The sequence below is a fragment of the Oenanthe melanoleuca genome, chromosome 27 (genome assembly GCF_029582105.1).
Source record: "Oenanthe melanoleuca isolate GR-GAL-2019-014 chromosome 27, OMel1.0, whole genome shotgun sequence".
NCBI classification, from domain to species: Eukaryota; Metazoa; Chordata; class Aves; order Passeriformes; family Muscicapidae; genus Oenanthe; species Oenanthe melanoleuca.
In genome coordinates this window covers 1,124,118-1,151,609 of record NC_079360.1, presented here as the reverse complement: position 1 = coordinate 1,151,609, position 27,492 = coordinate 1,124,118, and the positions used below count along the sequence as shown (strand labels likewise).

Here is a 27,492-nt window from a genome sequence, read left to right as displayed (position 1 = left end):
TGGAACCTGCCCCCTGAGCTGCCCTTGGGCTCTTTGGGTGTATTACAGCAACCCTGGGGAGGGGAGGGGAGGAGCAGCCCCTGCCTCAACACCTCAGGATCCCCTGCCCAGGAGCACCTAAAGCAAAGGGGTTTGCTGGAAGAGACAGAAATATTTCCCAGCTCCTGGCATTCCCAGCTCTCTGGCTCCTGGGGAGGGATGCATAAACACCCAGGTCCCAGGTCAGTGAGGAAGGCAGTGTAGCTCACCAGCTACTCTGGGACCTCAGGATCAGCAGGAATAAATGCATTTTAAGAATGGGAGAGCCAAATACTTCATGGGCTGGGTTTGCATCTCAGCCAGAGGGAAGGAATGCACCTGGATTGCTGCAGACACATCCTGGAAAAGGCCCAGCAGGGCTGTGGCAGCTGCTGTCGTCTCAGCAAAGTGGCTTTTATGGCTCAGACACAACTCGAAGGGACCATCCCAGTGCAGCTGCCTTGGCTCTTGCCCTGTGCCATGGGACATGTGGGACACTTTGCACTGAGAAGAGACACACATTAACAGTTCTTGTTGCTCATTAAAAGGGCAAAACCAGCGTTGTTGTCACAGCTCAGCAGTGTGATGATGAAATTCGTGTCACTGAGCAGTTCCCAAATCCAGGCTCTGCTTTGCTCTGGTGACTCAGTGTCAGCATGAGCTGCACACACAACACATGGGCAAGGCTGAGCCAGAAAGGCTTGAAAGCCACTTAAGTGGAGGGGTTGAGTTCTCAGGTCTCACTTTAGCCTGGTGCTCCTCCTGCACATTAACAAATTGCTTCTGAAAAGCCACTTCTCACAGCCTCTGAGGTGATTTGCCTCAGCAGACCATGAGGCACAAAAGAAACATACTGTAAATATTTGCTGGTTTTGAAGATGGGAAAAAAAAATTCTGTATCTGAAGTGTCACTTGACAGCAGATAATTGTGAAAAATCAGACGGTGAGGGAGGACCTGGCAGCTGCGTTCAGCTCAGTGACCTTTCCCGGATCAAAATGCCTGGAGCAGTTGGTCTGACCTTTGACTATGGAAATTCTCCTTTTGATCCTGACTTGAGATCCCCTTGATTCGTGTCTGACTTTCTTTGTAGTCGCTTTTCCATCGCTTTGATCCGTGTTAATGTCTGATCTCTGCCAAGGCCACCTGGCTCTGAGGAGCTCGGCAAGCCCAGAGCTCTGAGGAGCTGGTGACACTCAGAGCAAAACATCCTGTGAGCTCTGAGAGGCTTTCACAAGGCAGCTTCTGCAAACTCTTGTGGTTTCAAACGTTTCATCTCCCTCGTGGCACGTGTGAGTCACAGGCTGCCCGTGGCTGTGTGTGGCTCTGTGCCTCCCCTGCCTCCTCCAGAGGGACAGATCTGCACCAAAGGGCTCCTGGTCTCTCCTCCCCTCCTCAGGCAGCCGTGGGATGAAGGGAGCTGCCTGCTCTGCCTTTGGGCTGTCCTGGAAGGGGTGCCTGCTGGGTGGGGGGGGTTCAATACAGCCCAGCAGCAAGTCAAGGAAGGAGGATGTTAAATAATTTCTGGATCACACAGGACAGTAAATCATGGTTTTTAACCTTTTGCATGAGCCAGGGTGTTCTAACAAGAGCTGCATGGGGAAGGTGTTTTATCCCTATGAGAAGGATGGAGAGTGCCAAGGAGTCACAGGGATGGTGCTGTCAAAGTCATCTGAGTCTTACACAGGGGAATTTATGCTCTGAGTGTGTAAATCTCTTCTGGCAGTGGGACCTGGTGCTCTGGAGCTGCCTCACTCGAGATGTGACTGCCCTGGGAGAGGCAGAGGCAGAGCTGAGGTGCTGGAGCTGCAGCTCTGGAATGAAATATCCCCTCAGGATTATTGACATGTGATGCCCTTTGTGTCCTGGCTCCCTGGGGACAGTGGCTTTGGGGGTTCCTGTGGTCACATGAGGATGTCAGCCCTTCCTGGGAGCAGCTCCCACACTCTGGGTGGCACAGGGGGGACACAAAAGGCTCACAAGGTTTCAGTGCAGGTTTTGCTCCTGCACCCTTTGGGAATTCAGCTATTCCTATTTTTCTCCATTCTGTTGTGGGAATAATTTTCTCAGTGAGGTCTGTAAGTTTTCCTTTGGGCCCATTACCCTCAGTATCATTGTCCTGCAAGCTGCAGAAACCCATAAGTGGTTGGGTGAGATATACCCTGATCCCTGCCCTGCCAGAGCCAGCCTGGGCCTGAGCCCTCCTGAGACAACACTTATCTGTCCCCAAATGACACTTGTTGGAGCTCAGATATGTCCTTGTTTATTACCCAACTTCTATCCCTGCTCAAGAAATTCCTCCCTTTGAGGGCAGGGAGGCCCTGGCACAGGTTACTCCATGGATCCCCATCCCTGGAAGTGTCCAAGGCCAGCTTGGACAGGGCTTGGAGCCACCTGGGGTAGTGGAAGGTGGAAGGCACTGGATGTGGTTGGAACTTGATGGTAGAAGGCTCCTTCCAACCCAAAGTATTTCATGATTTTATGGCTCCATGATTGTCACCTCTCTGCCACCACAGCCTGGAGTCCTCCCCAGCAGTGACACCACACATAGCCTGGAAAGCTGATTTAATCCTCCTTGAAATTTTCAGTTTACCCTGTTTGTCTCTTTGACTCCTGTTAGGAAGCAGAGCCTCGAAGACTTCCTTTTTTTAGACCTCTTGAGTTTCTTTCTCACTGCTTCCTGTGTATTTTCTTCATGCAGAAGATAGCTGCTGCTTTTTTTGGGCTCTTTTCTGCAGCCTCCCTTCATCTGGGAGCCTTTTTAATGTTTTTTTTTTTTCATGGCTGAGCCCTCTCAAAGGCTGCAGCAGGGATCCAGATGAAGCTGCAGCACTGACTTGCATAAGGTGTTTCCATTATGGGTGTTCTCCATCCTGCCCCCACGATCCTCACATCTTGTGTGCAGCTGCAGGCCTGCTTGGAGCCAGAGAACCACAGAATATCCTCAGCTGGAAGCCAAGCAGGTAGCCCCAGTGCTCCTGCCTTTCCAGAAAGAGGCCTTGGTCTAAACTCTGGAAAGGTTTGATGGTTTAAAGCAATCCCCTCTGGAATCCATCCCAGTGGGTTTATTGCTGCTGAGCCCTCATTTCACACTTGGTTGCACACTTGGTTGAAATCCTTCTGGTTTGTTGTCATGAAAATCAGGCAATTACTGTGCTGGCTTTGCCATCTCTACCCAAATTCTGCTTCTGAAAAGAGCTAATTTCCCACTCTGTGATGGCATTGGCTGCATCCATGGGACAGCTCCTCATTTCAAGATCCTGGGAAAACTGCACAGATCCCATCAGAGCCTTGTCAGGGATGGGGCTGCAGCTCTGGAGCTCCCCATCCCTGCCTGGTGCTGCTGTCCCTGGGATGTTCCAGCTCCCCATCCCTGCCTGGTGCTGCTGTCCCTGGGATGTTCCAGTTCCCCATCCCTGGCTGGTGCTGCTGTCCCTGGGATGTTCCAGTTCCCCATCCCTGGCTGGTGCTGCTGTCCCTGGGATGTTCCCAGCTCCCCATCCCTGCCTGGTGCTGCTGTCCCTGGGATGTTCCAGCTCCCCATCCCTGCCTGGTGCTGCTGTCCCTGGGATGTTCCCAGTTCCCCATCCCTGCCTGGTGCTGATGTCCCTGGGATATTCCCAGCTCCCCATCCCACTGTGCTCCCAGATGGGGAATATCTCATCAAGGAGTCTTTGCTGTGTTTCCATGCCCATAGCAGCTCCTTCCAGGGCATTCCAGGTCATCTGGGCTTGTTCTTAAGCATGGAATCATGGAATGGTTTGGGCTGGAAGGGACTTTAAAGCCCATCCAGTTCCACCCCTGCCAAGGACAGGGACACTTCTCATTAGCCCAGGTTGCTCCAAGCTCCATCCAACCTGGCAGCTCCTATATTTACATTTATTTAACAATACATTCGTTTAACTTCTCAGCCTTAGACTGCTTGTCCTCACCAAAACTCCCTCTGATCTTGCTGCACTCCTTCCCTTCCCCATTTCCTTCCCACCAGGAGTTTGTGCTGTGGATGTTTCTGTGCTGTGTGCAGCTCTGACAGATGTCTGTGGCCATTTCTGCACCACTTGCCTTGTGTTTCCCCCGAGGTCCTGGATTAAATGCTCAGTCAAAACTCTTGTATTTCATGGACCACTGATCTGCTTCCACTTGGAGTTCTCCTTTTTCTGCTGGTTTCCCTTTTGTCAGTGTTCCCCCTGTGCCTGCTCAGCTCCTGCAGTGTCTCAGGGGCTGCTCTGGCTGTGGGATGTCTCCCACACACAGACCCTGCTCACATGGGGCTCCCCCTGGAGCCTTGAACATCTCCTGTGAGCCAGGAGAGCAAGGGGAGCTGGGGAAGGCACTTTGGGTGCTGGAATGGGCTGGGGTAGATGGAGAAGTGCCCCAGTCCTGCAGGGTTCACTGAACCAGGAAAAGGCAAAGAGCAGCCCCAGCCTGGGATCAGCAACTGTGGCTGGTACTGCTCAGCTGTCAGGAGAGGCAAATACTCCCTGTATTGTCTGAAGACCTGAGTTTGCAGAAAGCACCAACACCTTGGTGTTTATTATAAACAGAAATTACTCTGTGGTTCATCACAGACATTCCCATGTGGTTCCCTGGCAGGATGGGAGCAGTGCTGGGGTCGATCCTGACTTCCCCACAGAATCTTTTCCCTGACCTGTTTTGCAGCCTCACTCTGGGTGCTGGGGCTGGGGTTCCTTCCCTGGCAGAGCTCAGCCAGCACTCACAAGCTGCTGTCACTTCTGATGGAATCACTGCTCATAGGAAGTGGGATTATTTCCCAGGAGGAGCCTGGCAGCAGCATCTGTCACTTTGTGCTGATGGACTTGACTTCCATCAGGGTTTGGTTACACCAGGGCTTGGTGAAGAGCCAGAGCTGCCATCAGCCAGGGCTGGGCTCAGCCACAGCAGTGCCTGGTACCCACAGGGAATCCCAGACTGGTTTGGGTGGAAGGGACCTTAAAGCCCACCCAGTGCCACCCCTGCCATGGCAGGGACACCTCCCACTGTCCCAGCTGCTCCCAGTCCTGCCCAGCCTGGCCTGGGACACTGCCAGGGATCCAGGGGCAGGAGCTGCTCTGGGCACCCTGTGCCAGCCCTGCCCACCCTCCCAGGGATCAATTCCTGCCCAACATCCCATCCAGCCCTGCCCTGTGTCAGGGAGAAGCCACTCCCTGTGTCCTGTCCCTCCATCCCTTGTCCAAAAGGTGATGAGACAGGTTTATGCCTTGTCTCTGCCTTTGTTGCCATCAGAGTCCTGCTGAGCATCACTGATCTCCAAAGGGAATTCCTGTTGTGCTTGTCCGTGAGAGACTTTGTTGTCTTCCAGGATTGTTCTGGTCCATCTCAGCCCCTTCCTTTGGGATCTAAATTCAGCAGGAGCTCGGGGAAGCAGCTCCCTTTGGAGCAGTGACTCTGGGCAGGTCTCAGTGCAGTTTCACAGCTGCTGCAGCAGCTGGTCCTTCCCTTGGGGCCCAAGAGCAAACCTGGGGACCCCAGGGCAGCCAGCAGCTGCCAGTCCTCTGCCACTGCTGCTCCAGGAGTGAGGCTGCTCTGCCTGGTGGGAGCCAAACAGGAATTTCCTCCCCCTGCCCCTCGCTGGCCCCGAGCAGCAGCCAAGAGCCCCCAGGGCCCAGCAGCTCCAGCTGCCAGGGCTGGTGCCAGGGCTGCTGCCAGGGCTGGTGCCAGGGCTGCTGCCAGGGCTGGTGTCTGGGTTTCACTCTCTGAGCCCTGGGGATTGCTCCATCCAGGAGCTGCCCTGCCCCCCCAGCAGAAGGCTTTGAGGCTGAACCCCCACATGAAGAAAAGCAACATGTGATGAGTGAGATGGGATCTGGAAAGTGAGAGAAGGGGAGGGAAGCCTTAATTTAATGGAATTGGCACACGTGGCAAAGATCAGAGCATCTTCTCTGGATCCCTCCATCCCAGGACAGCGTTAACTTCACTCAGACCTGTTCAGCTGATTCTCCTCATCCCAGCAGGAGCTGAGACCCAGACTGGTCCAGCTTCCTGCAGGTCCCACAGCCACAGGGCATCCAGGACCTTTGGATTCCAGGCCTGGCTCCTGTTTGGGGTCAAAATTCAGGTTATTGATGTTCCTCTCCCCAGATCCTCTGCCTGGTCACCTAGAAGTTGCTGTGGGAGGGGAAAGTCCTTCACCCTTATTCCTGTGAGGGACACTTGATGCTGAAGCTCTTCCCAAGGGGCAGGAATCTCTGAGAGGCTTCTCTGTGTGTGCTGTGCATTCTGCTAAGACACAGCAAAAATAGCAACCTAAGCTGGGATTGCAGCCTCAGCTCACCCAGGCAGGAGTAAACAGCATTAAATACCTGGGACTACAGGAGGGCTTTGTGTGCTGGGCCCTGCCAGCCCCCTCCAACCAACCAAGCACTGCTGTGGAAGTGGTGAAAACCTGAATTATTTGGGAACTGCATAAAAATGCAGTTTAAGGGATGTGACATGACCTGAACAGTCTGTTAATAACTACACAAAGGACTTGGGCTGTGGCAGTGGAAATGCTGAAATGGCTCAGACAAGGCAGGACCTGGGGTCTGGAAGCCAAACACAGGGAATGGGATCCCAGCACATCCCCCTGGGGTGTTTGGAGCATCCAGAGGGGGAGCAGAGTCAATGCCAACAATTCTAAACAGCTCAATATTGTACTAAAAATGCTGGAAATACAGGAGTTTTAAATGTGGGTGAGGTCACAGGAGAGAATTTGCAAAGACCAAGTCCCTGGATAGCTCTTCCCATTGGTGGTGGCTCATGGGAATGATCTGCTGTGGATTTTCCTGTGGATCCCCTCCTGGGGGATCTCCAGGGGTTCTTGGCTGGTCCCAAGGGCTCATGGCTGGAGCTGGGGCATCAGCTTGGTCTCAGCTCCATCCCACCCCCAGAGCAGCCAGGCCATCAGTGGGGCCATGGCACTGCTGGGTTCTTCACTTTCTTCATGGGAAGGGCTGTCCAGCCCTGACTCTGCTGCAGTGGATGTGGCACTTGGGGACAGGGATCAGTGGTGGCCTTGGCAGTGCTGGGGGAACACTTGGACTTGATGATCCCAGAGGGTTTTTCCAATGTGAATTATTCAATGATTTATGATTTCTCTGCTTATGGCATGAGGATCATTATTTGGGATTTAGAGCTGGGGCCTTTGTGCCCTTTAGCAAAGGAGGACATTCTTGCCAGGCATCCTGGCCCTGCTGTCCTCAAGTCCCCAACAGCCACGGAGAAACTACGTGGGGGGCAGAAAGTCCTGATTCACTTGTAGGAAGCATTTTTAGTGCCAAAACTGGGTTAGGGGGTTCAAAAGCTGCAGGGACAGAGTTTTGTCACAGCCAGCTTGGTCTGTCCATCTGAGAGAGAACTGGGAGCAGCCATCACCCCACGTGTGGCTCCTTTCACTGCTCCAGGCTGTGTTTGAGTCTCTGAGCTCAGCCAGGGATGTCCCTGGCACAGAGCTGGGAGGGGTCACTGTGGGGTGACTTAGGGGGCAGTGGCCAAGCTGGCAGCAGCCCCTGGACCCTTTGACCCAGCCTGTGCTCTGCCCATGGAGCTGAGTCCTCCCACCAGCACCAACCCCAGTCCCACAGTGGGAGGCTTCACAAGCAGGAGCCCAAAGCTGGGCTCAGAGCTCAGGCCTGGCTTAACACAAGAGTTTTGGGATGGCTGCAGGATGTGCCTGACCTGAAAACGCCTGTGGCCATCCCATCCCATCCCATCCCATCCCATCCCATCCCATCCCATCCCATCCCATCCCATTATCCATCCCATCCCAACCATTATCCCATCCCATTATCCCATCCCATCCCATCCCATCCCAATATCCCATCCCATCCCATCCCATTATCCCGTTATCCCGTTATCCCACCCCGTGTCCCTTTCCCCGCAGGGAGAAGCGCTCTCTGCAGGTCTCTGTCACCAACCCGGTGCAGTGCAGCCTGCACGGCAGGAAATGCACCGTGTCCGTGGAGACCAAGATCAACCAATCCCAACCGGATTTCACCAAGCACCGCTCCGGCTTCGTCCTCTGCGTGCCGGGCAATTAACAGCCCCTCCCTCGGACCGGGCTGGGCTCGCCCTCCCCGCGCCTGGGACTCGCCGGGATCCGTCGGGAGATGCTCAGCAGCGACTTGCCAGGTGCCTAAAGAAGCCTCTGAAGCTCAAGGGTTAGAAAACCCAAATTTTGGGGGTTTAGAAAAGCCAAATTCACGTGGAATGAATGGCTTAAAATAGCCAGTGACCTGTTCTCCATCTTACAGACCAGGCTGGAATATCAGGAAAGTGCTTCTTTTGGAATTAGTCCAGAAAAAAAGAGTTTATAGGTACTTCTACCCTTTTTTCCCTTTCCCACATTGATTCCTCACCTGCTCTCGAATTTTCCCTTCGTGTTCCTTTCCCGTGTGTCAGTTTTGCAATATGATGCAGCCTCCGGAGGAGGAACCAAAGATACCCAGCTCAGGGAGTCAGGGTCTGTAGGGCCCGATCCCCGCGGGCCCGGAGCCGGGCTGGGAAGGGAGGGCTGGCTTTCCCTGCGAACACACTCCACATGCTCCCGCCCCTCCAGGTTCATGGAGACACCTCCAGACCTGCTGCTTTCCCTCGGGAATTCATGAACCCATTGAGGCACCTTGGCTGGAGAGGGGACTTCCCAGTGCAGGGCCTGATTTTGTTAATCCTGCATTGCTTTTTGCCTTAATTACCCCCTCCAAGGGCCTGGAGCAGGTGGGTTCCCACTGGGACCACGTGGCCTTGCTGAATTTTGAGATGATCCACATGGCTTCGTGTCTGTGCCAGCGCTGGGGTCAGGGAGGGCTAAAGGGACCCACAGCAGGGCTGAGTCCAGGAGCAGGGGGAGCTTTGGGGGGCCCAGCTTTGCACCATCCGACATTAACCCGGCACAGCCCCAGCTGCCAGCGCCCAGGCTCCGCCCTCCGAAGTTTCCTGGCTCTTCCCAGCACTGGGCTGTGGGTGCTGGGCTCATCCTGCCCAGCCCAGATGACCCTGAACTGTGTTTTGGAGGGATGTGGATCTCCCCAGTGCTTTATTCCCTCCTGTGCTGCTGTGGTTCCTGAGCAGCCCAGGCCGTTGGGGTTGTACATTGGGATTGTCCTGGCACTGCTGGTCAGGTCAGGATTCCCAGCCCTGGGATGGGAGAGCTGTGTGGTGTCCCCACCCTGGGGTCCCAGCCATGGCAAATGGGAGCACTTGTTTGATGGAGCATTTTGGGCATTAGCCTGGAAGAGGCTCCTCACTAAGAACAAAAGGTTTCCTGAAGCCGTGCCGTGGACACGGGGCAGCTGCAGCCTTGGTGTCCCACTGCCAGCCCCGAGGCCTCCCCGAGGCCAGAGCTCCGGCTCTGCACGAACTGGGACAAGCCCACGCACAGGGAGGCCCCGCCTGGAGCTCTCCCATTCCCGTTGTCCCTGGCCTTGGAGCAGCCCCAGCTCCTCCCAGACGCCCAGTGCCCCCTCTGGGTGTGCAGTTCTGGGATGTCCGGAGGGTTCCAGACCCCACAGCCCCACGGCACCACCAGCGCTGGGCCGGGAGCCCCGAGCCCGCAACGCTCACACAAAGCCCGGGACCACCCCGGGCCCTCCAGGGACCCTCCAGGGACCCTGCAGCGCCTCCTTTACCCCACGTCGGCTCCTCGGGAGGAGCGACACCAGCGCCAAAGCCCCGGCCACGGGGAAGCTCCGGCCTCGCTGTGCCTTTGGATTTGCACTTCTCGCTTTCGTCTCCTGGTGCACCCGGGCAGGGGCTGGGGGTGGGATCAGCACTTTCATACCCTTGTTCCTCCAGAAGAATGATCCGATGGAATCGGGACGGACGGCAACGAATTGCAGGCTTGGGAAATTTCTCCTACCATGAGATGGCAATATTGTTTGTGATGAGATGTGTCTTATATATTATCAGTTCCTGCTCTGGTTTTATATATATATAAATATATATATAAATATAAAATATATATATATTCCTTGTTTTCCCATAAATTAACTAGTTCTAAATTGAAACTTCGATTCTCAGCCAGGGGTGATAATGCAATGAACCCTTTTTCTTTTTTTTTTTAATAAATCGCTGATATTTTATCTGTACAAGAGCAGAAAAAAAACCTACTATAATGGACCTGGGTTTTGTTTACATAATTCACTGTAATAAATAAATAAAAGGAAACAATTAGTTGCATCCCACCATTGCACTGCCCGTTCCTGCCGGCGCGGGGGCTCGGGGGCGATGATGCCCGGGGGCATCAGTGGCCCGATATCCCATTTATCCCGATATCCCAGTTATTATCCCGGTATCCCAATTATCCCGGTATCCCAGTTATTATCCCGGTATCCCAGTTCTCCCGGTATCCCGACTTTCCCCTCCGGCTGCTGCCGGCCCCGCCGCTCTCCCTCCCACCAGGGGTGACCCCGGCGCCCGTAACGCGATTAAAGCGGCGGCTGCGTTAAAGCCTCTGTCGTCAACACAAATCCCACTGCCAGCGTCCGAGCGCTGCGAGCGCAGAAAAGACTCGGCCACGAGCCGCTGCCGTGTAATGGATGGTCAGTGCATTTTTATTTAATCAGCACAGTACAAAAATAAATAAAAATAAGGGGAGGGGATTAAATTACAGGCACACTGAGCCCCATGACACAGTCGGTCGGGTTATAAACCACACATACTTACAAACACACTATACACATACATACAAAATGAGACAAATATAAATTAATAAGTAACAATACCCACCAATTTGGTCAACAAAGATCTACAGAAGAGATTGCACTAAAAAAACGTACGTACACATGTATCATTAGCAGGGTCCAATGTACAGCCATGAAGAGCTTCAAGTGAAAAATCAAAAATAAAAATAAATGGCACGTTATTTCTCCCTCTCGTTCGCCAGTTTAACGCCCGAAGGACCAGAACTAAACTAGAACTGAGCACACGGAGAAAAAAAAACAAACTATAAAACCCAAAAAGAAGGTCTCAGTCCCCAGGCCTGATACGGGAATACCGGCTCGAGACTGCGGTGTCGGGGTGGTGGCGGGTCTTTGTGCATGGGTGTAATTTTACAGCCATCTCTCGTTAAGGTTTTTCTTTTGATTATTATTTTTTTATGCGTTTTTTCCTTTTTTTTTTTTTTCCCGAAGACACAAAATGCTCCTGTTTGCATGCGCAATACCACTGGAAAAGCAACAATGACAGAAGAAAGAAGGGTTTTTTTCTCTTTCCCCCCCGCAGGTTTGCAGTTCGTTGGGTTTGTTCTAGAAGAATTCATATAGCAGCATGTGGCGGCTCCCCTTGCTTGCACACTCAAGTAGATCCTTTACACAATACTCATGATCAGTGCACGATGGGAACAAGACATTTCACATTGATCTCATGAACAGTAGTGGTGATTCCCGTCACCCGGACCCGCTCGGGAATTCGAGTCTCTTCAAAGAAAATAAATAAAGGAGGGGGGGGGGATGAGGGAGGAAGGGGAGGGTGGGGGGTCCCCGGGCCGTGCCCGCGTCTCTGTCCCGGTACAGCCGGTGAGTCCCGAGCGGGCCGGTTCAGCCGCCTCCGCTGGAGCCTTTACAGGATTTTTTTTTTCCTTTTTTTATTATTTTTTTTCCCCTACCTGGGCTCTGTCTCGGTGATGCGGTGACCGGCCCCGCGGAGCCCCGCTCCGCTCCCGGGGGATATCGGCTGGGGGGATCCTTGTCCCCCCATCCATGAATTGCTGGGATCAATCCGGTGGCGGAGCCGCAGCATCCCCGGGCCCGCAGCGCGGGGAGGGGGCGGCGGCTGGAAAGCGGCGGCGCGGGAGGGAAGCGGCGCTCTGCGCTCCGCTCCGGAGCCGGCCGAGCCCCCCGTGTCCCCCCCGCCGGGCGAATCCCCGGGAAGCGGCTCCGGGCGGGCGCGGGGGGCGGCGGGCGCTCACCGGTCGAGGCCGATGAGCAGCCGGCCCTTCTCCTCGGAGCCGCTCTCCTTCTTGAGGTCGGCGAAGACCTGGGTGAAGTAGTGCGGGTCGGCGTTGACCTGCAGCATCTTGGGGCTCATGAGGTCGATGATGGAGAGGCAGCGGTCCCAGAAGGCCTCCTTACAGCTCTCCACCAGGAAGGGCTTCAGCGGGTAGGAGATCTCGTTGCCCATGTAGGAGTAGGAGAGGTACAGGCAGGTGAGCAGCACTGCCTGCAGTTCGTGGTCGCTGGCCACCTCGGCCGAGATGACGTCCCGGCACAGCATGTAGAGGAAGACCACGTTGGCCGGCGTGATGAAGCCCTGGTCCTGCCAGCCCTGCAGCAGCAGCGAGCGGTCCACGGAGCGCAGCCAGAGCACGGGGTCGGTGGGCGAGAGGTGCTTCAGGCGGTAGCAGCGGCGGCACAGGAACTCGCCGAGGCAGCGCAGCAGCTCGCTGGTGGACGCCTGCACCACGACCCGGCGCGGGGTGGCGGCGGCGGCGGCGGGCGCGGCCGGGGGCGCCTTCTGCGCCGAGGCGAGGGCGGCGGCGGCGGCGGCGGGGGGCGGCGGGGGGGCGAAGGTGGCGAGGTTGGCGCAGGAGAGCGACTTCTTCAGGTTCTCGTTGTTGAGGTGGGTCACGTTGCTCTGGTAGCCGCCGTTGGGCTGCACCTTCTTGGAGCTCTTCTTCTTGGCGGAGACGGCGGCGATGCGCTTCCAAGGCAGCACCGAGATCAGCGAGTGCCGCTTCAGGCCCTTCTCCTTCGCGTTCTTGCTGTTCTGCACCGCCGTGTAGTGCCCCACCGTGGCCGCCCCCTCCTCGAACAGCGGGGCCTTCCGGTAGCTCGGCGACAGCGACAGCACCGTGCCCATGGCGCCGGCCGCCCGGCGGGCCCCCGCCGCCCGCCCCGGCCCCGGCCCCGGCCCCGGCCCCGGCGCGGCCCGGCCCGGCCGGCCCCGCTCTCGCTGCTCCGCCGCCGCCGCCGCCGCCGCCGCTCAGCGCCGCGCCCGGACCCGCCCCGCGCCGCGCGCGCTCCCGCCGGCGCAGTGCGCGCGCCCGCCGCCCCCGCCGCCCCGCCCCGCGCCGACACGTGCGCCCGCCGCGGCAGCCGAGGCCCCGCCCCCAGCCGGGCAGGCCCCGCCCCCTCACGGCCTTGAATGGCTCCTGCCCCGCCCCCAGCGCTCCAGCCCCCGCCCACACAGACCAGGCCCCGCCTCCCGCTGGTTATGAATGACGGGGTCCCGCCCTTGGCCCCGCCCCTCCTCGCCCCGGCCCCGCTCCCCGGGCTCTGCCCGCATTGGGGTCCCGCATTGGGGTCCCGCAGCCCCCGCGGTGCCACCGAGCCCCGGGCAGGGGCCGGGCACCACACGGAGAGGAAAAGAATAAAAAGCAACGAAAATAATTTTTCTTAAAATCCCAAAATTAAGATTTCAAAGCCCTCTCCACCGGTATCCCGGAGCCGCATCCCCGGTTCCCACCCGGGTTCCACAGCCCTTCGCCGCCGCTTCCCTCCACAGCCCCGGGCCGGGGGCCCAGCTCGCCCCGAAGGTACCGGGGCAATGAAATGCCCGTACCGCTTTCTGGGGCCGGGCCGGGTTTTGGGGGAGGCACCTGCAGCCCCCGTACTCCCCGAGCCCATGGCTCTGCTTGGAGCCGCCGCACCCGCCCGGCCCAGCGCCAGTGGGTCGGAACGGGATCCCATCCCCACTGGGACCGGCATCCCATCCCCACTGGGACCGGCATCCCATCCCCACTGGGACCGGCATCCCATCCCCACTGGGACAGGAGCGGCGCCGGCTCTGGCGAGAGGCCCCGGGAGGCTCCGGCCCCCGCGCTCTCCGTGACCTGCAGCGACGCTCAGAGGCCGCTCCGCCGCCGCCGCGGCTGCCGGGCCCGGCTCCGGCCGCGGAGAGCACATCCCGGGCACATCCCGGACACATCCCGGCCACATCCCGGACACATCCCGAGCACATCCCGAGCACATCCCGGACACATCCCGAGCACATCCCGGACACATCCCGAGCACATCCCGGACACATCCCGGCCACATCCCGAGCACATCCCGAGCACATCCCGAGTACATCCCGGACACATCCCGAGCACATCCCGAGTACATCCCGAGCACATCCCGAGCACATCCCGGACACATCCCGGACACATCCCGAGCACATCCCGAGCACATCCCGAGCACATCCCGAGCACATCCCGGACACATCCCGAGCACATCCCGAGCACATCCCGGACACATCCCGAGCACATCCCGGACACATCCCGAGCACATCCTGAGTACATCCCGAGCACATCCCGAGCACATCCCGGCCACATCCCGAGCACATCCCGGCCACATCCCCGGCACATCCCGAGCACATCCCGAGCACATCCCGAGCACATCCCGGACATATCCCGGACACATCCCGAGCACATCCCGGCCACATCCCGAGCACATCCCGGACATATCCCGAGTACATCCCGGACACATCCCGGCCACATCCCGAGCACATCCCGAGCACATCCCGAGCACATCCCGAGCACATCCCGAGTACATCCCGGACACATCCCGAGCACATCCCGTCCACATCCCGGCCACATCCCGAGCACATCCCGAGCACATCCCGAGCACATCCCGAGCACATCCCGAGCACATCCCGGACACATCCCGAGCACATCCCGGGCACATCCCGGGCACATCCCGAGCACATCCCGAGCACATCCCGGACACATCCCGAGCACATCCCGAGCACATCCCAAGCACATCCCGAGCACATCCCGGCCACATCCCGAGCACATCCCGGCCACATCCCGAGCACATCCCAAGCACATCCCGAGCACATCCCGAGCACATCCCAAGCACATCCCGAGCACATCCCGGCCACATCCCGAGCACATCCCAAGCACATCCCGAGCACATCCCGGACACATCCCGGGCACATCCCGAGCACATCCCGGCCCTGCGCCAATCGCCCAAACTCATTGATATCAATGGGTGCCTATCTATGCCCTGCCCCGGACCTGCGGCTGCCAATCCCACTCCCACAGCAGGAAAATCTAAAGAAAATACCCCAAAATCTCCCGTGAGGACAGACCTGTCCCAAAAACCTGCCTGTCCTTCAGAGCACATTCAACCCTCTGTGGGAGCTGGTTTTTGGGGGTGATCAGGACTCTCTGAAGGGCTCTCTCCTCTCAAAAGGCTTTGGAGGCTTTGCTATCCATAGGGACAGGGACAGCCCAGCCTGGGTGCTACTCTTACCAAGAATTCCCTTTGTCCATTAAAATATCTTCCAGAACCAAGCAGCAATAACTCAACTTTAAGTTCAGCCTTATGAAGTTTAAGCCAAAAGGGTTTAAAAACAGGCTCTACAATTTGAGGTGGTTTGGCCCTAATTTAAATATGTTTGGAGGTGCCTCAGAAAACCCCATTGTTCCAAAGGCAATTCCAAGGACTAAACATCCCTGGTCCCACACAAGGCACCAAAGCTGGTGTCACCACCTGAGCTGCATCATCCCTGCTCCTGGTAATGTCCCCTCAGCCTTGAGCACAGGGACCTGCCAGCCCCCCATTGTCACCTGTGGGGTCACATACCCACTGGGGTATGACAGCTGAAGCTGGACATGACCCCCAGAAAGGACACAGGACAGAAGCTGAAGGAGGGAAGGGTTAGATGGGATACTGGGCAGGAATTGTTCCCTGGGAGGGCAGGGCTGGCACAGGGTGCCCAGAGCAGCTGTGGCTGCCCCTGGATCCCTGGCAGTGTCCCAGGCCAGGCTGGACAGGGCTGGGAGCAGCCTGGGACAGTGAAGGTGTCCCTGCCATGGCAGGGGTGGCACTGGATGTGTTTTAGGTCCCTTCCAACCCAAGCTCTCTCAGGATTCTGTGACTCCACCATCTCCACCCCAGCCCCTGCCTATCCCTGCTTCCGTTAATGACTTTCCCTCCATTCACCCACAATTAGCACTTAATTCAGCAAATCCCATCCAAATGACACATCCTTGGGGAAAATGCAACTTCAGGGGCATCACAGTGAACTGCACAGAGATGTTGGGGAAGCATCTCAGGAATTAGTTAAAAAAAAGAACTATTGAAACTAGAAATGCACTTCCCTGCTGCCTGAGATACAAGAGCAGAGTGAAACCCTTCACATCTTCCTGCCTCTGAGGACAGGCTTCTTTCCTGCACCACCTGCTGTCCCAGGAGTTTCAGATGTGAAAATTCAAGATGCAGTATCGACACCCTCAACCTCCTCTCCAGCCTTTCGAGGAATCCAGGCGTGGCCGTGTGCAGTGTGAGACTCCAACATGGTGTAAGGGCATGATCAGGCAAGGCTGGTGGCGTGAGAGGCCACATTTAATCAATTTTCAACCACAGTAATAGTGCTAATAATAATATTATCCATTCAGTAGCACTAGAACTTGTTGTGCTAGATTTATGGAATGTGATGTGTTCCTTTTGTGATGCTGCCTCAAATGTTCATATTTGATGTCTCCAGGATTTCACCCCAAATAATGCTTTGGGGAGGGATCCCACCCTTCCTTGAGCAAAGGGAGAAGCTGCACCCAGCCCAGGATCTGCCCTGGCAGCTGAAGACAGGAGACAGAGGTTTTTGAAAAAAAAACTCTTTATTGGAACTCATCTGAACATCAGATATACCTGGTGTTGGTTAGCAAGAACCGTTTGTACATTTGATATTGATGGTGCCAAAAACCCAAACAGCGACTGACTGGAGGAGATGGAAATTAAGAATAATAAAATAAAATAAAATAAAAAGTTGGAGAGGTCAAAATGTGAACAGAAAGAGGAAAAATCAGCCAGTCTAAGAGTCAGTGTGAAGGCAAAATATTTCCTGATAAAACAGAATCCTTTTACAAAATATAAATTTTGTAAGAAAAACGTGGAGAGGGAAATCGAGACAGGGAAAGGAAAAATAAAGATGAGCAGGACAGAGATGCAGAAGCTTACACTGCCCAAATGGCATTAAAACTTACTGGAAACCTCACCAGAAAATGGAACATGCTGGAATACACCGTGCTCCACCCCCCAGGACTTTGGGACCAGGAGGGAGCTCCCCCCGGGCTGTTCCACCTGGCGTGGGGAACCAGAGCTCAGCGCTGCTGCAGCACAGGCACAGCTGGAGTGGCTCCACCATCACCTGCTCCTCCTACCAGCGCAGGTGGGGAGGGAGGAAACATGGAAAATCTAAGTCTATCTGCAAACAAGAGCATGCAAGTCAGGCTCCAGGGAAACCTGCGCCGTCCCCTTCGCCGAGAGCGGCCGGCCGGGGCTGCAGCGACAGGAAATCATCGTGGAGCTGCTTTCCAGGGGGTCGGAGGCCTTGAGGATGGAAAAGAAACCAGCAGTCTGTACATTTTGGGTTTGTCTGGTTCAATACGAAGGGAATCGAGTTGGCTGCTCGGGCACCGCCAGCACGTCTCCGATTTCAGGGCGGAGGAGATGAAACAAACTGGTTTTGGGCACCTACTGGTAACAAAACGCTGTCCCTGCTGAACTCTGCCGTCCCTCAGGAAGTGGAAAGCACATGTTTAGGTAGTGTAAGCCTTTTTCCTTTTATTTAGAATACCCTCTTTGTTTAAACAATATTCCCCCCCCAGATACAAAGTTCGGCCAGTAAAGATTACATGGAAACTGGAACACGCATCGTCTGGAATACAAGATGCACCGGATGAGGAAGTTTAAAAACTTTCCGAGCGAAAAGTAGAACAAAGAAGAAAAAAAAAAAGTCTCCTAACATTTTCCCAAAGGTTTCACTCTCCTGTCACACACACTCTCCAAATGACAGCTAGCAAATTCAACTCTGCAAAGAGAAAACAGAGCCACGTCACTCGACAGGAGAGGGAACGAGGCTGGGGACACGGAGCAGGGCGGGGCCTGGCAGCGACTGCCGAGCTCTGCACCCCAGGGAGGCCCCACTCACCTATGTCAACTTCTTGGCTTTGTTGTAGAGAGAATCCACTACTTTGCTCATGTTCTGAATCGTCTCGAGGGCAGCCTCGTAAGTTTTGTCTACGGGAGGTTCGTCGAAGATGATCAGGACGCCCTCGCCCTGGTCAAGGATTCCTGTGGGCACAAGCTGCTGTTAGCACTGGGCTGCTCCATGGATCACAGCTTCCAGACAGCAGGGATTTAGGGACCTACCCCAGAAACTCAGTGTCTGGGAAGGGCTGGACTGGCTGACTTTGGCCAGGACTGCTTTAGCATTCCCAGAAACAAATACATCCCAGAGAACAGCCTGAGAAGCCATCCAGGGGATGAGCATTCCTGCCCATTCCCCCCATCCCCCTGCCTCCTCAGGCCCTGTGCCCAGCAGGATGGCTCAGCACAGCTGGGTTACCCTGCAGCTGTGCCCAGGTGGGCTCTGTGCCCAATGTGCTGCTCCCAGGCATTGCCCTGGCTCAGCCACACCCAGGGACAGCAGAACCAAGAGCACAGCTGGTTCCTTGAGGGCTATTGGGGCAGCAGCCTGCTGTGGGCCCAGCCAAGCCACAGCACCACACTGGGCCATGGGCGTCCCACAGAACTCTCCGGACACCGACAGCTGGGAAAGGTGACCACACCCCTGGTCAGCTCCAAGAGAGAGAGCCCAGCCTGGCCAGACAGCTCACCTGGGGGTCCCACACTGCTCCTGCATGCTGTCACAGCCAGAGGGACTGCATTTCTGAAATTAACCCTTGGGTTAAGGAAGGTGGATGGAGCAGCAGGAAGAGCCTTCCTGACTGTCACTCCTGACATGGAGCAGCAGGAACAGCATTCCTGCCACTCCAGTGTCATCTGTGATAAGAGCAGCAGGAACAGCACTCCTGACTGTCACCTGTCTGCTGCCTGAGCAGGACCCCCGTGCTCAGAGGAGGAAGGGGAGTCAGGCCACAGCTCGTGCAAACACGGGGCAATCAGAGCTGAGGGATGCAGAGACTCACCATGAAACTTCTTGTCCAAGATCATCTGTGACAGTTTCCTTTCTACCTCAGCCTGGAATTGAAGCAGAAAAATTAGAAGTCTCCCAGAACACAAAAATATGTGAATTTTACTGCTGCATGCTTGACAGCCCTGGTGGGACATGAGCACTGGGACAACACCACCTGCTTGAGATGGCTCAGGAAATCAGGGAGCAGCTGTTAATGAGCAAGCACCAGGATGTCCCTTGTCCCACAGGTGACACTGTATCTGTCACTTCACACAGGCTTTACCTGTGGGGTTCTGGAACTTTCTAACTCAGTTCAGCCAGGATTTAGATAGGAGCTGGCCAAGTTTTATTTAATCCATGCAGGACCCAGCTGAGCTCCTGCCCAGCACCAGGGGGTGAATATTAAGGATGTGCTAAACACCATGAGCTAGTCTGGGAACAGACTGTGTGCCAGAGGAGGTTTAGGTTGGGTATTAGGGAAAATTTCATCATGGAAAGATTGTCCAGCCCAGGGCAGAGGTGAAATCATCAGATTTAACAGATGTGTGGATGTGGTACTTGGGGACATGGGTGGCTTTGGCAGTGCTGGGGGAATACTTGGACTCAACGGTCTGAGGCCTTTTCCAACCTGAATGATTCAGTGATTCTGTGACCACAAAGGCTGAGCTCAGCTCACTTCCCAACCTCTGCCCTTAATGCCAGTAGAAGACAACAGCACTCTGGGGTGCAACTGGCTGGGATTACAGTGGATTTTCCTAGAACTGAATCTGTCTGGGATTATCTGTAAAGCAGTTACTGCATAGTCAGTGTGACAGACGCAGCCCTAATGACACCACAGGGTGATTAGCTGGATCCTGGATCTTAAGGGTCTAAGTAAAGTTCCCCTGGGAACACTCAGGGGATTAAACAGGGGGCATGGGGGAAGACTGAGCTGGTCACGACAGAGCAGAGGAAAATCTGCCTCCAATAAAAAGCAAGAGCCAAGGCAGGGAGTAAAACCCATGAGAGGCAAAGGGCAGCACAGCAAAGTCTAGAGCACAGGAAGCCTCAATGCCTCCCAGGAGCTGCCTGTGTCACAGTTTAGCTCCCAAGGGTGAGATATGCCTGGAAATGATATGGAAATGTATCTGCCACCCCTCATGTTCAGTTCCCAGTGACAAATGCCATTTAAGCCCAACTCCTCTGTCCTCTGAACACATGGCACTGCTTTCCAGTGAGGTTCTTACCTTTGACAGCTTGATGAGGCTGGATATGTGTTCAATCTATAAGAAAGACCAACATTTAGGTAAATCTTTAGCTGTACTTTGGACACACAACACAGAGGTTTGGGGCTCTTCCATGGAACCGCTCAAGGGCCTGGAAATGCTCTGGCCTAAAAATCTCCAGTGGCTTTCTCCACTCTGCAGTTTCAGATCCTTCAGGTTTCACATCTGATTTTAACTAAGATGGACTGCATGCCTAAAGCCATTTCACTCTGAAAGGTGAAAAAGCTCTTCTCCAAAACTATGGCACAGCCTTCCCTGTCAGAAGCCTTTGAAGCCAAATGCTGTCACCTTCAGGGTTAAAAGCCTTGCAGGGAGCATGAGAGAAACAGGTGGAAAGGGCAATGACTCTGGAATGTGTTTTTCCAAAGAGCCCTTTCAGCCTCCTCCTTGTAATTTTAACATGATGAACCCTGAGCTGTGAAAGTGCTGAGCAGCTCAGAGCAAGCAGTGTTCCATATGGGAACAATCCCCTCACCCCCAGCAGCAGGAACAGAGGGACCAGCCTGTCCAGGTGCTGCTGGAAACATTTACCTGTACTCTGGAGAAGGGTTCAATGACTCTGATCAGGTTCTGTTCCAATAAATTATCATAGAGCTTGGCCAGGTGAGTATTTATGATGGGGTCGTCCCTGAGCTCCACCTTGTAGTCTGTCAGAGCCTGTGGGGACACAGTAGGAGGAAATAATTCTGGTAGCAATAGCTCCTTAAGGTGCTCTGAGGATGAGATCCCCTCCCTGCCCAGACAAGTACCATGGCCAATCCAACCCCTAACTTAGCTAAAAGCCAGCAGGTCACAACAGCCCAGCAGCCTTTCCAACATCTTTTATCTTCACCCTGCTGGAGCTCAGCAAGCCCCAGTCTCTGTTCACAGGCAGCAGAGCACAACAGGATTGGATCCTGCCATGGGAATCCTCTCCCTGAGCTCTTCAGCATTCCTGCTGAAACCAGGAAAAATACACATCCATCCATGTTCACATGACATGTGAACAGCAACTAAAGGAAAACTGCTTCTGAGCTTTCTCTCAAAAAAAAAAAAAAAAAAAAAAAAAATATATATATATATATATATATATAAAGTAAAAAAAACTGGGTTCAAGCAAGTTTACCCCCCACATACTGAAAACATAACTAGTTGATTGCTGGGGGGTATTTTTGATGCACTGTTGCTTTCTATCAATGTTTCCATGGTTTCCTGCTGTGGGATGTAACAGCTCCTACAACTTTCCAAACCTGGCATTTCTGACTGGGTTTTTGCTCAGCCAGGCCCCATCTTCTGTGTCCCTGACTCACCTTTTCAAAATCTGCCAGCGACCGGTTCTTGCTGGCCTGTGCCACACATTTTAGTGCTTCTGTCTGTGGGGAAAGAGAACCAAAGGAGGTTATTTTGTTCTGGATTCTCCTCTCAGGGTGAATATGCCAACTGTGCACTACTCTGGGAACATGCTTAAACAGCAAACCAGGGCTCCTTGTCACTGCCACAGGCAGAGCAGCTGCTGAGGGGAGAACAAGCCAGGCAGCTGCAGGACAGGACCTGAAACACCTCCAGAGGGACAAACACCCAGGTCTGACAACACCAGCTGAAGGCTGGGAACAAGCTTGATGCTGTCTTTAAGGGAAGTGCATATTTTGGCACTTGCTTCATGAAGGTGGCCATTTTGGGACTGCAGCTGAGTCTCTCCCCTTCAGCATGGCCACTTCTCTGCTGAATGACAGCAGCAGGGCAGCAGCTCCTATGGACACCCACCATGGACAGCATCAGGGATGAGTCTTCTCTACCCCATAACTGCTGAAATGAAGCAAAAGCCACATCCCCAAACAAGCACATTTACACCCACCAGTGGCAATCCCAGCAGGGAATGGCAGAATAGAGCCCAAGTGGGGGGGACAGGGCAAGGACAGCCTGGGGTCTCTGGTGCACAAGGCCCAGGCTTCTGCTGCCCTCTCTTTTGGGGCTGCCCCATGCAGAGCCAGGAGCTGGACTTGATCCTTGTGGTCCTTTCCAACTCAGGATATTCTGGGATTGTCCCCAGGGCTGCTCTCTCCCTGCTCCCCAGTGGCTGCAGGAATTGCTGGTCAGGGCTGGCTCAGGAGCACAGCGTGGGAACAGCCAGCATCCCCTGCTCTGGAGAGGAGCCTCCAGCTGCCACTCAGGGCAAAGGGATGAGGCAGGATTTGGGCTGCCCTTCCTGATCCAGAGGGATATCCCCACGTCAGACCCTTCCACACACGTTTGCTCACTGAGCTCTGCTAATTCCCAATCCCCTGTGGGCAGGGGAGCAGCAGCTCCTGCGTCACAGCAAAGCCCAGGCTGAGCACAGCCCCTGAGGACAGCAGGATCCCAGCCTGGCCCAGCCCCTGGCACGCCCTACACCTTCTACAAGCACTCCTGGATTTAATCTGGGGGTGGCACTCCCAGCCTGGCACGTTCACATGTCAGAATAAGCAGAGGATTTAGCACCTCCCTGGCTGCCTGGCTCCCACCTTGCAGCCATCCAGGTCTCCATCTGCCCAGCTGCACTTTCAGGAATGGATTGTCAGGACTGGTTACAACGAAGTACAAACAGTAACTCAGATCTAAACACTGCAGCAGCTGGTGAGAGCAGGGATACAGGGAGCTGATGGCACCAGTTAGTTTGTAGCTGATGAAGGAGAAAAACAAGGAAAATGAAGCAAGCAGCCCAAATTCTCTGGTAGTGAAAATCACTATAAACCCCTCTGAAGGCAGCTGACTTCTGGCAATGACTCATGGTAATTTAATCAGTTCTGGATCTCGTTCAGGACACTCAGGAGTGATGGGTATTTTGGTATGAAAAGAGCAAAGTGTTTGACAAAAAGAATAAGCCAGCACTGAGAAAGATAAGAGGAAGATAGAAAGGGTTAAGTTTCTCTACCTGTCTTCCTGCATATCGCAGAGCAAGCTTCCCACTCACTAATGCTTGCACATCTTCTGGGCTGCAGACAGAGGGAAGGGAGCAGGGTATTTATACAGGAACATGGTCAGCTTAAACCCCAGAGCACCTCAAAAACCCCCAACTTATAGCAAAGTGCTACAAGCCAAATACCACCACATCAGGAGCATTGATCAGGTGATAAAGACATTGCTTGAGCTTGTTAGTTCCAAGTCCCATAAACAAAAATCCCTTCCCCCAGAAATGCAGAAGTGTTCTTCCCAGAACCATCTGCCACCTACCTGTTGAGCATGATTTTGCACAGCAACATGTATTTCAGAGCAGTGATGGCTTTGGGGTTGTCAATTGAATCATTGCCCTCAAATGCCTCATAAAAATATGAATAGGCTGTTTTCCAGTCCTTCTCTTCTGCTGCATGGATAATACCTGGGAAAAGCACAGACAGGTTAATTCTGAGCATGACTGGGAGAGGACAGAACAATTCGGTTGTTCAGTGCTTTATCTGTGATATCAGTAAAGGGAATCCTTTCCTCCTTGCCTCATCTCTATCAGAAAAAATCCACACCCTCTCTTGTAAGAACATTTTTAGACAGACAAGTTTGGGGCACTTCAGGTAAGTGCCTGCAAACTAGGTCAGGAACAACGTGTAATGGGTCAGGAACACAGTGTGAGGCTGGAACTTCAGTGCCTGGGGAGCTTATGGACCTGCACCACTGCAGCTTTCAAAAATGGGCTGAAAACACCAGTGGCAGGAACAATGTCATTGCAGCTGATGCCACCTGAGGCAGAACTGGTCGTATCTTGAGCCCCACCAAGCACCACTTTCCATGATTTCCTCAGAATAAACAAGTAAGTGATGTGTGAGGATGAGTCCTGGGCACTGTCCTGCTCCTGAGGTCTCACCTGACTGCATGTCCAGCGCTGCCTGCAGCTTGGGGGGACAGTAGATGGCATTGGCCGTGGTGCGTGCCGAGGTTAAGGCTGCTCTTGCTTTTGGCAGATTGCTCAGGGCATGGTAAGTCTTGCTCTCTAAGAGCTGCACTTCCACCAGCAGTGCCTTGTCATCCATCTTCTTCAACTCCCGAAGCAGCTGGGAGCCTGGCAGAGAGCAAGGACAAAACTGTGACTGCTCTGCAGCAGCATCCACACAAACCAAACCCCTGCAGGGGCCACCATCCTCCCAGCAGTCAGGGCTTTGAGGGGGGGACATGAGGCTCACACACCCTGCTCTTCCAAGGAAAGGCATGGGAGAGGGCATAATGGTGGGACAGTGCTAGTGCACAGCTGGAGGATGAAGCAGGTTTGTGTCAGAGGTGGTGTGTGGGCAGCAGAGTGTCCTGGAGGGGCTGGACAGTTGGGATGGTCACTCTGGTACCTGCTCCCAAGTGATTTCCCTCTCCCACAGGGAGCTCCTGCAGAACTGCCCCCTCTGCAGGGCATTCTCAAGAAACTCCTGAAAACATGGGATGAGGAAGGAATGATTTTAACATGTGACATCTACAAGTCAGACTGAGGAGGCAGGAAGGGACAGCCAAGACAAGCTGCCACACCACAGCCTTGTGAGGACAGAACGAGGCAGTCCTAGAGGAAACTTGTCCCCTTCTTTCCCCCACTGAAGAGGTAACTTAGGGTGAGCAGAGATGAAAACCTCCTCCTCCCCTGCTGTGCTCAGGATCTGATAACCAGAGCTGAAATGGCAGAACTGGGCAGAAACAAATGGATTCTCCCTGGAAACATCCCTGAGACTCTGCTTGCACCTACTCCCCACAGCCATGGGCACAACCCCCTCCTCAGCCACACAGGAGTGCTGTGCATAACACTGACATCCTGACAGAGCATCAGAGCCTGCCCCAGAGGTACAGATCTTCCCAACTCCCCAGGTTGTCCCACCACCAGCCAAGGGATTAAATTAATTAAGCACAGCTTTGGAGTGTGGCCTCTGATCAGTTTAAACCTGAGTTCATTACCTAGCCCTATGCAAACTAGTTCCAATTCCATACTGAATGCCATGAACCATCAACTCAATGTTCTGATGAGATACATGTCACCCAGGTGACTCTGGACTTGACACAGGTTTGTGCCACCAACAGGTTAAGGAGTTCTGAGTCCCAGGTGATCTGTTCATGCTCAGCTGCCCCTCAGCCCTGGCAGAGCAGGCTGTGCAAACACCTCTCAGACAGCTTAAACCTGACTGACAACTTAAACCTCACTTAAAGCTTAAATCTCAATTACAGCTTAAGCCTCATTTACAGCACTGCAGTAATTTGCAAAATAAGCACTTAAAAGCACCAGGGGAGCTGTAAGAGGTCCTGCTTTACTCTGCTTTGGGGCAGAGCAGGAGCTCACTGGTTCATTACCATCCCTCAGGTGGTGCAGGGGCAAATTCTTAAAGCCTCTGTAAGACCTTGGCTAATGACACCCACAGAGGTTTTGCCATTTCCTGGTTTTACTGGGGCTGTGTTTGAGCAAATTGGAAAAAAAAACTGCTTTCTCCCTTCAGCCTCTGTGGCCACAGCAGAATATTCCAGCAGGAGCCAAACCTTCGGTCTTCAGCTGGATACAGCTCCCAAAATCATCTGCACTGAACAAATCACAAATCTCAGAGTGGCTTGGGCTGGAAGGGACCTTAAAGCTCATGTCATTCCACTCTCAAATGGGCAGGGACACCTCCCAGGCTGCTCCAAGCCCTATCCAAACTGGCCTTAGGTCAGGTGAGATGGGTAAGGATGGTGAAACAGTGGGAACAAAGACACCTCTAAGAGCTGTTACCACCCAGCTACAGCAAAAGGTGGCAGAACTGGATCAGCACTGAGAAATTAAGACCCAAATCTTGCAAAACTTCTCAAGGAACATGACACAGGCGATGGCTTTCCTTGTCAGGAGTAAATTAAAAGCAGAGATTTACCACCATCTAGTGGGAGCCTCACCTAGCTGCAGAGCTTCTTGGTACCTCTTGGTGTCAAAGTAGAGAGAGACCAGCCTCGCCTGGAGAACAGAAAAGGAACTGCTGTGAGGAAAGCCAGAACAGATTTGTTTTGTAAAATGAAGCTTTGTATTCTTCTCTGCACAGACTTCACAACATTAATCTGTATTTGTCACACTGTGTGCAAGGGCTACTGCACAAGGAGTAAACCCCTGCATTTTTAAGGAGAATTTCAGTGTAATTAATGCCCTCCCCTGACACATAAAAAGATCTGAACAGCACACAAGTGTTCTATTTTTACAAGTATTAAATGTGACAAGGGGATGATGCTGCTCCACATGTTTGGGATCTGGGACCTACCTCCAGAGCCTGGCGTAGGAAAGTCCTCTTCTCTGATTTGGCCCATTCAATACACTCTAAACACAAGTCAACCTTAAAGGAAGCAGAAAGAAATCAGTCAGTTCTAGACATTTTCTTTGCCAGTGCCCACCCCAAATGGCTCCCAACACCATCAGAGGTGTCTAATGGAGGCATTTGGGGTAGGCACTAACACTTTCCCAGAGTTTAAACCCACAGTCATGGTGTATTTTCAATAAAGAAAAATAAATTTCATGTGCTTGGGGCCTAGACAGATCACCTAGTCTGTATAAAGCAGCAGAGGTGCTGGGCTCTGCTTTGGGGGCCTCATCCATCATTTCCAACACAGCAAAGGAACTCAGAATCTTCCCATATTTTTCCTGAGACTCCCTTGATGGATAAAGCAAACTGCTCCATCTCAATTAGATATTATTGTATCTTATCTGGCCAATAATACACAGCAAGTCATCCTGTGGTGCCAAGCTCAGGAATGCCTCTTCCCAAAACCTCTGGATTGCAGCTCAGCAATGCAGGCCTTGTCAGCTCCTTCTCACTGCTTATTAAGCATGAACATTTTATGAAAAGCCATTATGAAGTTTCAATTTATTACAGGGTGATAGCTGAAGCATTAGGAGCTGGAGAAATCTCCAATTTCACAGCTTTACTGGGCTCCTGGGAGTGTTCTGGATGTGAGCTACCCTGAGGAAGCAGACAATCCTCAGAACATTTCTGAAAGGATTTGAGATTGCTGCATCAAGGACTTCACAGGTTGATGTCATCTTTCCTTAAGGTTTTGGGTTTGGCTTCAGAATATGCTCTGGAGGGACTATTTTGACTGACTTTTTATTATTTCCATCACCATTACTCCAACCTGTTCTTTCTTTGCAACTGCATCCGAATATTGTCCTTTACACCAAATGACCTTGAGAAAAGCCTGTAGCTGCTCATTTTCTCCTGACACTCTTAGGAGTTCTCCCTTCTCACCTGCACATCCCACCCCATTTCCCCTGACCTCATCTGTTGAAGCAAGAGGAGGAAAACATTCTGTCACCATTCATCACCCATAAGCCACAAGGACTGAACAACAAACAAGGGACACTGGCTGGGTTACCTGCATTAGAGGATGACAGTTCTAATTTGGCTAATTTTCTGCTAATTTGGCTAATGAGACTGTCACCTGGTCCTCAGC

The 27,492-nt window shown here is 53.8% G+C and overlaps 3 protein-coding genes across 3 annotated transcripts in view; 1 reads left to right on the top strand and 2 right to left on the bottom strand.

The window, feature by feature from the left end:
• Positions 1-10,189, top strand: part of MYO1D (myosin ID) — a 159,751-nt gene extending 149,562 nt beyond the window's left edge. Inside the window, exon 22 of the mRNA XM_056512053.1 lies at positions 7,896-10,189. Coding sequence (XP_056368028.1) covers positions 7,896-8,052 — 157 coding nt within the window. The 3' untranslated portion in view covers positions 8,053-10,189. The remainder of the gene's footprint in view (positions 1-7,895) is intronic.
• Positions 10,190-10,535: 346 nt separating this feature from the next.
• On the bottom strand, positions 10,536-12,867 carry CDK5R1 (cyclin dependent kinase 5 regulatory subunit 1). The gene has a single exon (XM_056512303.1). The coding sequence runs from the start codon at positions 12,806-12,808 to the stop codon at positions 11,915-11,917; it is 894 nt and encodes a 297-aa protein (XP_056368278.1). The 5' UTR covers positions 12,809-12,867; the 3' UTR covers positions 10,536-11,914.
• Positions 12,868-17,476: 4,609 nt separating this feature from the next.
• On the bottom strand, positions 17,477-26,526 carry PSMD11 (proteasome 26S subunit, non-ATPase 11). Its single transcript, XM_056511747.1, has 12 exons — positions 26,521-26,526; positions 26,307-26,378; positions 25,951-26,008; positions 23,927-24,121; positions 23,305-23,449; positions 23,006-23,066; positions 21,405-21,467; positions 20,647-20,772; positions 20,077-20,112; positions 18,864-18,915; positions 17,864-18,006; positions 17,477-17,743 (listed from the first exon to the last, which is right to left on the bottom strand). Exons 1-11 carry the CDS (start codon positions 26,524-26,526, stop codon positions 17,864-17,866), a joined length of 957 nt encoding a protein of 318 aa, XP_056367722.1. The 3' UTR covers positions 17,477-17,743.
• Between the last annotated feature and the right edge of the window lie 966 nt (positions 26,527-27,492).